At 33.9% G+C, this 12,764-nt stretch overlaps 1 protein-coding gene across 1 annotated transcript; it reads left to right on the forward strand.

The window, feature by feature from the left end:
• The first annotated feature begins 2,029 nt into the window (after positions 1–2,029).
• Positions 2,030–4,844, forward strand: LOC143602284 (heat stress transcription factor B-3-like). The gene is made up of 2 exons (XM_077079453.1): positions 2,030–2,422; positions 4,316–4,844. The coding sequence occupies exons 1-2, from the start codon at positions 2,177–2,179 to the stop codon at positions 4,781–4,783; spliced, it is 714 nt and encodes a 237-aa protein (XP_076935568.1). The 5' UTR covers positions 2,030–2,176; the 3' UTR covers positions 4,784–4,844.
• The last annotated feature ends 7,920 nt before the right edge of the window (positions 4,845–12,764 follow it).

Genomic DNA, 12,764 nt, shown 5'->3' on the forward strand with positions numbered 1-12,764 from the left:
CTTAAAAATATTCATGCTCCATTTTGGAATTGATTGATATTCAGATTAAACCATAGATATGTACGAGAGAGTGGGCATATTTTGGGATTTTAATATTCTACTTAACATATGTTCTCTGTAATATACTTTCGGGTTTCCGGGTTTGAAATATTTAATTCTAGAACCGTAACCCAACCCTAATATCTCCCGGGTTCTCCGAATTCTGGTTATTTGGGTTCGGATTTTATCATATTGGTTTAATCGGGTTTCAAATTTGGCCTAGAAATTAAACTGCTATAACAAAAAAAAATAAAATAAAATGCTAAAATTAAAACAAAGTTATCATCTTCACTTAACGTAACTAAGCAAATAAACAACATAATTCAAACACCAAATCCTTAAAACAGATGAAATTAAATGGTCCAACGATTAAAAAACACAAAATTAAAGCAAAATTACCATAGAAAACTAAGGAATACACTTACGGTGGAATCAATTTGCAATAAGCAGAATCAATTTGTAAAATCCAAATTCAAGACACCCTGATCAACCGAATGAATGATATGTGCAGTTATGATGCCCTACGAACAAATTCAAGACACCCAGATCAACCTATCATATGATGCCCTATGAAAAGATCGAACGATCAAATAAATAGCCATATCAAAATACTTTGACTTCGAGTAATTGGGGGAATTAAGACGATAGCAGAATATTTCGATCGATAGGTTTATCTGGAATCAAGCGTCTAAAATTGGATGAGCAAATGTGTGTGTTGATTTTGAAAATGCTACAAGGTGTTCAGAGGTTTTGGTTACTTGTCGAACCTTAATTACGGGTGACAAAGTCATTGTTAGACCTGCGAAGTGCCTTAGAACCTATCATATGATTCTCAATTCCAACCTCACTAATATTAAAAGGTGAAGTTTTAAAATGCCACATGCACGATTGATTAGAATGGTTTGCTACCAGTCGTGCAACATTGTGTTTAACCCATTACAAAATGAGGTTTCGAACTTTTCAGCGTTAATTTGTTTTACATGACTTTTGATGTATTGTATATTACCAGACCATGTCTTGACACACTAAACCATTGCACCCAGCATCCCAGCGGCCAAAGCAATGTATTGTTAAATTGACGCAAATATCTTCTCTTTAAATTTCACACATGTACACATGTCGCATCTTATAACCTGCATACTTATTAGATCAACTTCATGTATACTATGACTCATAAAATCTTATAGGAATCTAGGCCTTCAAAAATCCACAATACTTGAGATGATGGGATATATCACATTGTCAAGTGAACTCAATTGAATGATTTGTAAATTTGGAGTAAAATATGGAAAAAAGCATTGTTAACTTCTATTTAGATTCACATTTTAAACTCAGATAACTTTTATGTATCTTATTATTATTTTTAAACATTTAAACCATAAAGTTGATTTTTTTTTATTTTAATTTGAGTACAATATTACAATATTTAAAAAACAAAATTAAAGCGCGTTAAACTAGGATGAGTATAATGCGCGCTAGTTTTATTTTTTTTCCGATGCATCTAACTTCATGAGCTACCAATAACACAATTTGTTTCTCTCTCATATAAAAAGTGTCAAGATTTTATAAATTTCGATGCCTATACTTTTATTTTTGTAAAAAGAAATATCTACGTTTGAATATCGATCTCCTTTTGGCTTCTCTTACTTTTTGGCTTGTAATCGTATTCTTAATAAACAGCGTATGTATAATAATAAAAAATTTAGAGATTGTTACATAAGGTAAGTTATCCCCTCTATAGAAAAGGAGAGACGTGTGATAATTAATATTAAAAAATGCTTCTAGTCATGTATAAAGCACCACTAAAGGAAATATAAAGGAACCCTGTGTTCCCTTACGTTAACGTCTCAACCATTCATTCCACTTTTCTCTCACACACTTCCAGAGACAACACACAAAACTTCCAGACATAACACACATATTCATATATCCATATATATAGTGTGTATAATTATGTGATCGATCAAAACATCTAGAGATCGAATCGCATGAATCTCATGAACAAAACAGGATCATTCGTGTGGGGTTTTTATTGCTGGGATTGGGAGTTCTTAACTGCCCTTCTTCTATTCTCCTACTAAATAATATTATTCCTTTAGTTTCAATTTCTTGCAACTTATTATTTTTTTTTTCAATTATGGTGGCCGCAAAAGGCGATGGTGGTAGTGGTGGTGAGTTGTTGGTCACAAAGTCTTCTCCGTCGCCTTTCCTTTTGAAAACGTACATGTTGGTCGATGATCAGGCCACCAACCATGTGGTGTCTTGGAACTGTGACGGGACGGGTTTCGTGGTGTGGCAGCCAGCAGAGTTCGCAAGAGACTTGCTTCCGACGCTCTTTAAACATAGCAACTTCTCGAGCTTTGTTCGCCAGCTTAATACTTACGTATGATCCATCTATCTTTCCTTGTTCACTATTTTAAGTTGATCTAATAGGTTTATGATAATAAAGATGAGAAAACAAACAAATTGTTATAAAGATATTAATTATGGTTATCAATAATTGTTATATAATGACCCACCGACTGATTGTCGACACCAATTTTAATTTACGTTTTTCATTTATCTTCTTTTAGAAACCATCGATAATCTGTCAATAGTTATTGACGATTAAGAGCTAAATCTTAGATGCATAAAATAAATAATATTATTAACTTAGCTTAAACTTAGATATATAAAATAGTTATTTTAGCTAAAACTTATATTCTTTCATCTTATAACATTTATTATATTTAGTCAATCCTATTTTTTAAATCAATATAGATATATTGTCAAGGGGTGAGGTATACTTGTCAAACCGAAATACTTGAATTTGTCTTTCGGCGAGCTTTAGTAAGAATGGTAGTTGGATTGTAAAATCAAAGTAGTTTAAGAACGTGGAATTTATATTAAGCATTTTTATTATCATATTGTTTTTTACATGTTAATCAATTTTTGTATTTAACAAATAAATACAAATTTGCTTGTCAACGGACGAAAACGAATAAAAATGGACATTTGGTATCCAAAATATTTTCAAATATTCTTGCCGACAATTTTCTTTTACATGTACGGTACTTTTAACTAATGTTTCTAAACCAAATACAAATATACGATCTCATTAATATTTGAAGAAACACTAAGTGACCCCGGCAGATTACGAATAATCTTAGGGTCAAGTAGATGTTTCCCACGAGGGTTAGGTCCGGCAAAGATGGTTATTCTTCTGATGACCTGCAAAACAGACACCGTGAGCTCGTCACTGAGAAGGGGGGGTACCTCCTTGTGACCACCCTCCAGCGTGAGAATCAGACTAGATTGCTCTGAATATAAATGTATATTACGAGAAATAGCTAGAGCAGATAAGATATGTGATGGTATAAGATAGTATATGATAAGATGTGATATCCATGCCGTTCCAAGGTGTTGGAGTATTTATAGCCGAAGGTAGGTTTCCAAGCAGGTACAGCCAGCTGTATAATATTCCTTTTCTACCAACTGTGGGCTACGCACGTGCCATGCTGGTGGTTGGTGGGTAGGCAGCGGCTGATAGTGACATGGCCGGCTGTGTACTATTCCTTTTCCACCAACTGCAGGCTATGTACGTGCCACGACAAGGTGAGTAGGCAGCGGCTGATATTGACATTAAGTACTAGAGCGCGCTGCTCGTCGTACTGTTGTCAGTGAGCTGTCACCCTGTGATTGGTTCATGGGCTGCTTTGGTCAGATCTTGTCTATACCTTGGCAGGTATAGTACAAAAGATCCTCCAGAAGCGTACGAACTGGCTCATTTATTCCTTCTTCAGGTGACATTACTGAATTATTGAGAGTTAGTGCCTTGTGCGTGTAGCCTTACTATTAGTGCGGGTAGCCTCCGCTGATGGCTTGTATCCGCAGCTGCGGGAACAGGCGGGGTACTTCACCATTGGGAGGCTTTTCCTGCGGGAACAGCTGGCGTATGCGCATAAGGTCTTCATCTCTCTGAGCATGGTGGGTCCTGCGGAACCAGTTGGTCTTTGCGCAGACGTCCCTCTTCAAGGTGAGTCTTGCGGGTCTAACTGGGCTCTGCTGGGACCTACCTCTTCAATATTATAAACACATTAAGGTCAAGGTCAATAGATATGGGACATATTCCATAAATTAATTCTTTTATTTAGTCTTCCAACCTAAAAGAAAACACAAATTTATTTACTTAAAAGAATCCGTATACAATAAAATCTCATTATTTACAAAAAAAAAGGTGAAATTTAAAGGAGATCAAACATCGGGTTTCATAGTTATATATTCGATGCATATATAGGGTTTTCGTAAAGTTGCAACTAGCCGATGGGAATTCTGCAACGAAAGGTTTCATAAAGATCGTAAGGAGATGCTATGTCAAATTCGAAGAAGGAAGTCGTGGGCCAACAAGGCCCAACCAGTAACCCAAACTATGAAAGAATCTGAAGAAGATCAAAGATCTTCGTCCACTAATTCTTTATCGTCAGGGTATAATATTCTCGTGGATGAAAACCATAAACTCAAGAACGAGAATAAAGTCTTGTGTTCTGAGCTTTGGGGTATGAGAAAAAAGTGCAAGGAGCTCCTTGATTTGGTTGGTATGCACACTACTAGTAGCTCAAACAAAGAAGAGGAAGATGATCATAGGCCAAAGTTGTTTGGGGTAAGGTTGGAGGTGCATGGTGATAATGAGAGAAAGAGGAAAAGGATTGAAGAGGTTAGTGAAAATGCAAGAAGGATTTTACTTTCAGTCAATTCAAATAAGTAGATAGATTTCCAGATATACAAAAATCATTTTGATCAAATGTATCACTTTGAAAGAAATGTTTCAAAGTGGCTTAATGCACGTATAGTTCTCAGACTACATACGTAGTTTCACATTGCAAAAAACTTGTAAGCATAAAAACATTTACGTTACTTTATTTTGAATTAACTCGTTTTTTCATAAGCTTATACAAAGAACTACACATGTCGTCTAGTGTGTGATGAAAGACCCGAGAAAACAAAATTTTGAAATTATAAGGGAATATTCAAAGCCTGAAATTTTTGAGATGGATATTCGTGTATGCATGAGATTAGGTACGGGATCGACAAAAGAGATTTCAATATATTCGTGTGTATGTTATAAGGTCACCCCCTAACCAATTACCCAAAATCATACACATAACACATTATTACCCAAAGCATAGAACCTAAAAAGTTCAATTTTTTTCTTCCCTTGATCCTTGTATAGTAATGTTTTATTCAATCAGTTTAAATATGTGGATATTGAACGTGTCTTTTATGATATTTTGTTATGATGCTATTTATACTCTATATGTTATGAAGCTTAAACTTATCCTTTTGAGAATTATATCGTCATGAAGTTTATATATTTTAGATGTTTCAATAGTTTACGGTGATTATTATATGTATGTAGTTAATCATAATTTATTGTTGCAGTTGTTAAAAATATAAAAGTATCACAAATTAGAACTGTACGATAAGGAAATGCACTTGAAAATTTTAACGTGTATTTTTTAGCAAACAAATAGATATACACGGCACCTGATGAGTTAACTAAAACTATCTGATGGGTATGGGATAATGTTTTTACAATCGAGTATGGGACCGAGATTACCAATAACCCTATCCCAAGCCCGTCTCATTGTCATCACTACTTTTGCATCATGCATGTGTCACTCTTAACTATAGTATTTCGATGTACTCCCAAAATCTCAATCAGATAATTCAAAGAGAAAACAATACGTGTTTCCATTGTGAAAAAAAACATGTATTAAAAGTGATCAAAAGTTTTATAGTCGGATAACTATCACACATTTTATTGAAACAACACAACCCTTTTAGAATGAGTATGCTGGTTGGTAGTTAAAATGGTTAAGAATTATTCGGTTACATAACAGTAACACTATTAGAAGAAAAAATCTTCAAAAGGAACCCCTTTAGCAATAACGAGTCGTTACTGCTGATAATTGATCCGGTGACAATTTATTCATATTTTACACACACACATACATACATATATATATATATATATATATATATATAAAGGGTCAAGTTGTTGTACATTGATGTCTTACCATACAAAGCGTACGAAAGAAGCATAACCCTTGATTTCACTTTAAAAAAATGATATCCAGAATTTTCGTCATATATAATAATGTTTCATCATGTGTAACTATGTTTATTAATGTGTAATGTTTCTTCATGCATACTAAATTTTATTTCATACGTAACTATTTCACTTCATGCGTAGTTATGTCACTTTTGTCCGTAATTATGGTTTCATATTTACAGTTAGTCATTGCATGCATTGTGTATGATAAAAAGACTTTGCATGGCCATGGATTAGTGTATTGTATCCTTAACTTATATATACTCTTTTCACTTTCCAAAAATCAAAATCCACATCATCATTTCCACATCCACTCCATTTAAAACATAATAGAGTTTGAACAACCTTACTTCACCGTAATCTCAACCCTCGACAAGCTTCGAAGCCAATTCATAAAGCCGCTTCCATAATTCCCTTGCAATCGAAAAATATAGTCAAAGAACATTGAATCAATTAAGAATTCAGGGTTTATGGTTTCAAATTTATATAGATTTTTTTTCTCCTTTGCAACTTTATCATATTAAAGTCGACAGCCTCATCGTAGTTTGTCAATGGGCATAGGGGTTTCACTATTCACATTAGATTCGAAAAACTCGAAACTCGATTCGAATTCAAAATTGAATATCAAATTCCATTAGAATTTAATAGTCAAATTTTGAATTGAATTCGAGTCCAACTTGAAAATTCTCAAAATCTAGATTGATTCGGCTGCTTGCATATTTGAATTCCTTGGGCAATGTCTGGGGCGTTGACGTGGTCACCAGGGGGGTTGAAGCACCGGGTTCGTTGGTGCCAGAAGTTATTGTAGTCTCGAACAAGCGTGTACGTTAGATATCCTAACTTGTATCGATATCTAGTATGGTTTCTCTTTGGTTTTAAGTTAATCATGTTAATGAAAATTGGTTTGATGATACTAACATCACCAACATAAGGCTAGATAACTAAAAGATAAAACATATAAAAAGGAAAACCAAGAAAGAGAAACAGCCCATACTAGGAGAGAAAGTAAAATTAAAAAAAAAATGTAACAAGTTAATCAACCCACATGTGGTTTGAAAACCGCTTGAGGATGAGCGTATGTAATTGTAGCAAGAGAAAATGCACAATAAACGAAAATAATAAATTGAACAAACAAAAATTCTAATACGGCAAGTTTAAGGATGGATGATGAAACGTTCAAGTATCACTATCATTTACTTAAAAATATTATTTCTTTCTGTAAAAACTTGCAAAGACAAGTTTATGTGTCATTAGTGCCAACTATCTGATATTGGTATGATAAACCTTGATGATTTTCTTTCATTAAGGATTAAAGATCGACCCGTTGTTGCATCCAATGACTAATTAAAAGATGTAGCTTTCACGTTCTATATGAATACATACATGTGTTAATAGCATTTGTTATGTCAAAATAGATATACCCCATTGATGTGTGCATTCAATCAAAGTCTTATGTTAAATGTGTCATATTTTCAAATCGAAGAATTTTGATCATGTGAGAAGCACAAATATGAACGGAATGGTCTAGTGTTTGACCCTACTTCATGAATGCGTTTGCTTGGACTCATTCCTTTGTAGTTATGAGTGATAGCTACTTATTCCTTGATAGATTTCATACTTGTGTTTTTTTCTTTTATATTCCATAATTATTAATATAAATGAAAATCATTATTTCGTTTTTATCCATATATTTCGTTTAAATATTTTAATTATAAGTATATATTCTAAAAAAATTATTTAGTTTATGTACCGATGGTTTTATATGATAATATCAATCAAGTTATATTTGCTTATAATGGGAATATAATTTGAAATTTCATTTTTGACTAAAGGATAAAATATAATAAATAACTGGATACTTCAACCATAATTTTTTATTAACTAATGTAATCTTGAAAATTCAGTTTTGACAAGAAGCAAAGGACAAAATATAATAATTGGATCCTTCCACCATAGTTTATTAACTAACTATGTGTAACTGCGATATATCGACGAGCGTTCGACCGGCATCAGCTAGGTTTATGATTGTAATGACAATAAAGTTCCTAAAACAAACACCCATCTCTCGTCCATTTCATATTTTTATTTTCTCGTCTCTTCTATTACCTCATACCAAACAGACCATAAGAATATTCATTGTTGTTAATTATGGTGTTGTATGTATACTAATCACTACAAACTAAAGATGTTCAAATTTTGTTGAAAGTACTTGAAACCTACAAAACTATCTAAACTGAGTTACATTGGTTGGTTCAAACAGGCTAAGAGTATTGCTGTTTGATTTACGGTTTGTAAAAACGGATTTCAAGGTTTCGTGTAGTTTAACGGTTTGGAATCAGTGGGGTAAACAGTAATAAAAAAATAAAAAATGTACTTTTGAAATCTAAACAAATTATTAAAAATAATATAAATCGAACAATTATTTATCCAACATTATTTTTATAAGCTCCTTCGATAACTAAAAGGGAAAACATTAGGTCTGTTTTTATGCCTACCATTTTGCCAAACTTTTAAAATTATTGAAAACATTGAAAATTGTATTATGCCATGTTAAAAATATAGCTAACTTTAAAAGGTAAAACATTAGGAATGGCAATGGTTCGGGTTGGGTTGGGTTGGGTATTAGTAATCCGAATCTCACACCTGGTTGTAAAATTGTGTCTCACAACCGTTACAAACTTACAATACCCACCGTATATATGTCAGGTAATTACTCGTCGGATGTCGGATATACCTATTAGTTTTTTAAAAATAACATGTTAGGATCTGCAACTACTATTCTTTATTTATTATTATAACTATTGTCAAAGTCCACCGTCCACCGTTGCGACCATCGTCTACCGTCGTGAGCATGCCATCTTCCGTCACGACCATCAATCGTTGTTCACAGGTCATTGATCATTTCCAATTGAAATTGATATTGTTGAACATCATTGATCAATTAACCTTGAAATTGATCAAATTAATCATCAATTTGAAGTTTCAATCAATCAGTTTTGAGTGATGGGTTTTAATCTTGAATGTATCAGGATTTAAGGCTGAACATTTTAGGTTTGAAGCCTGAATGTTTTAATGCTTAACCTTGAAAATTTTAGGGCTGGGAATTTGGCTTGAACATTTTTAGTTTATTAACTTTGAACGTATTTCGTGCACCTAATATATGTTAAGCAATTATTGTACGTTAACATGCCCTTATACACACACTTTTCATAACATACAAAATATAAATCATATAATCAAATATATATCTCAAAAGAAAAATATTTTTCTTATAATGAACCTACTTGAAAGAAGTATTAAAAGACATGGGCTAAGGTCAAATAAAATTATATATTAAAATTTAAAAGTTTCTCCGATATGTGATTCGAGTATATGATTCGGATAAACTAGTATGTAGTTTCAAGTAATCGGGTATCATCTAATCTCATACTTATTTCATATCTAGAAAAAATTTTAAAAGTAATCCCATACCTATTAAATGTTAAGTATACCCGTTCAAAATATTTTAAATTTTGGGTACGAACTCTGAATATTTTTCTTTTTCATTCCTAGAAATACCGGATGGGTGTTTTAAGCAAATTTGAAAAATTCAACTTTGACTAAAGGACAAGTATAAAATATAATAACTAGACCCTTCAAACCATATTTTACGATTTAACTAATATAAAGTAGGCAAATTCAATTTTGACAAAAGGACAAGGAGCAAAATATAATAATAGGATCCTAACCACAATTTATTAATAACCAATATAATGTTGTGCTTATAATCACTGGCTAGGTCTAGTGACAAATGTATATGACCTTTAACTAAATAATTGTGCAAGCTTTAAAATTTTCTAATTTATTAGTTAACCAAAACTCAAATTCAATTAGAATTAGCGAAACCTACCAGATTATACAAGCTTCAGAGGAAGCATATAAAATTGCATGATTGTGCCTATATGTTGGCATGACCATAATCGGCCGAAATTTTGCCTATAAATAGAGGGCTTATTTTCAGAATTTCACACCATACTCCGTACACCATTCACCATTTATAAATCTAATTTAGAGGGTTCAGGAGAGTTCAAGAGTGTTTCATCGTCAATCGAGGTTTTCAAGAAGTAAAATTCCTACTTGGTTTTAGTTTAATAAATGATGATTAAACCAAGCGCTGGTGTCATTAATATGATCTTTTGAGACGAAACTTCTTGTATCACTTTGTCCACAATGAAATTTGACTTATTTATGTTTTAATTAATAGTATGGTTGCTTTTGTATTGTTTTTGTTAGTCTTAAATCCATGATTACTCTTATTGAATATGAGTAATGCTTAATACTTATTAGCTATTATATTTTAACTAATGTTATCGACGCTTAAAGGATAGATAACATTTCTGGGAATTGTAAGGTCAATGGTGGAGTATAAAAACTTTATGTTGTTTGAGTTAACATTATACATTTAGGTCAATTGTAAGTTTGAAATATCATTTCTTTTTATTCTTAATTGGTAAATAGTGATATATTCCAAACCCAACTGCAAGTTTGAAATATCATTTCTTTTGGAACCTTGGAATGTATTCGGTGTGAAGAAACACTAAGTGAACCCTGGACAGATTACTGGTAACCTGGGGGTTAGATAGATGTTTCCCACGAGGGGTTAGACCCTGAGAAGATGGTTCTTCTGATAACCTGCAAAACAGACACCGTGAGCTTGTCACTGAGAAGGGGGGGTTCCTCCTTGTGACCACCCTCCGGCGTGAGAATCAGACTAGATTGCTCTTTAAATATAAATGTATATTAAGAGATTGCTAGAGCAGATATCAGGTATAATATGATGATATATGATAAGATATGATGATCATACCATTTGTGGTATTTATAGCCGAAGGTAGGTTTCCAAGGAGGTGTGGCCGGCTGCAACAGTGTTCCTGTTCCACCAACAGTGGCCTACGCACGTGCCCTGCTGGTAGTTGGTGGGTAGGCAGCGGCTGATAGTGACCAGGCCTGCTGTGTACCATTCCTTTTCCACCAACTGCCGGCTACGCACGTGGTATGGCAGTAGTTGGTGAGTAGGCAGCGGCTAATAGTGACACAGTACAGGAGCATGCTGCTCGCCATACTGTTGTCAATAAGCTGTCGTATCTTTAGTCAGATCTTTTTCCCATACCTCGTCAGGTACAGTACAGAAGATCTTCCCGTATCGTACGGACTGGCTTATTTGGGCGGGAGTATTCCCCCTCCCGCCCTTGTGCGGGATTGTTCCCGGCTTCGCTCATTCCTTCAGGTGACACTGAGTGATTGAGAGCTAAGTGCCTTGTGCGTGTAGCCTTGCTGCGCGGGTGGCCTTCCCTGATGGCTTGTATCCGAGGCTGCGGGGACAGGCGGAGTCCTTCACCATTGGGAGGCATTTCCTGCGGGACCAGCTTGCGTACTGCGCGTAAGGACGTCACGTCTCTGAGCATGGTTGGTCCTGCGGATCCAGTTGGTTTCTGCGCAGACGTTCCTCTTCAAGGTGAGTCTTGCGGGTCCAACTGGGCTCTGCTGGGACCTACCTCTTCACGGTGTTTATACTTGAGTATAATTATGCTTTAAGATGGATTTAACTATAACTTGTTGGACAGCAATGCTTGGCCATCCGGCCTCAATAACAAGTTGTGGGATTCACTGCCATGACCAGAGAGTATTTTCCACTTCAGAAAAATATAAAAGGTAATCGTATTAATAGTCTCATTATTATTTCAAAGGGATTCATAGCCAAAGTTATATCCCGCTTGGATTAATTGTCTCCCACTTTTATGTTAATTTTAATTTTAGTTATGCCTTGTCTTTAACTTTTCAAAACCATCCAACTTTTGATTTAATCATACACTAACGAGAATTTAGTATTGAGAGATATTGTGTCTTTGAATCGATACTTGGATCTTACCAATACTAATATACTATATACTACATCATCGATAGATGCGCTTGCCTATTGTATACTAGGGAACCCAAAAATCATTTTATTTATAAACTTAAAACAAAAAGTTTGCCGAATATATCTTTAAAATATATATAGCCCGCATGCATCAAGTGTTAAATAACTAACATAAAAATTTAACTCTAATTCTTAAGAACAATATTATGAATATGTTGAGACAGTTTTAATCTATTTAAGGCTTAAAGTGAATTTTAAAACCGGAGAATTAGGCAAACATAGGAACCGGTTATACTTTGCAAGCAAGGAAGTTATAACCCTAGCTAATAATAGAAAATAAAGTCCGGAATTGGATAATAAAACACAAACAAGAAGATTGGATAACTCCCAAATATTGTTGATCAAGAAAAATAGCTTAAAAACTTAAATCAAAGAATAAACCACAACTTGGTTTATATAATCTAACCTATTTAATTAGACTTACCTGAATCTAACTGGGCTTCGCAATGGCGGAGAGACTAAATCAGAAAAAAGAGTGATTACAGTTGTAAGATGTCTAATGAAACCGTCGCTGGAGTTTGTCTTTGTATATTATAGGGATAATCCGAAGGTACGGAATATATCGTCAAATATTCAATATGATTCCACAAAATATAGCTTCGTTCAAGTAAGAGACTATAGCCAATTGAAAGGATATTTTGATCAATTCAAAGATCATTTTGTTATACAACAACA

The sequence above is a fragment of the Bidens hawaiensis genome, unplaced genomic scaffold (genome assembly GCF_021521415.1).
Source record: "Bidens hawaiensis isolate Kalapana, Puna unplaced genomic scaffold, B.hawaiensis_p1.1 tig00058279_1, whole genome shotgun sequence".
In the NCBI taxonomy this organism is placed as follows: domain Eukaryota; kingdom Viridiplantae; phylum Streptophyta; class Magnoliopsida; order Asterales; family Asteraceae; genus Bidens; species Bidens hawaiensis.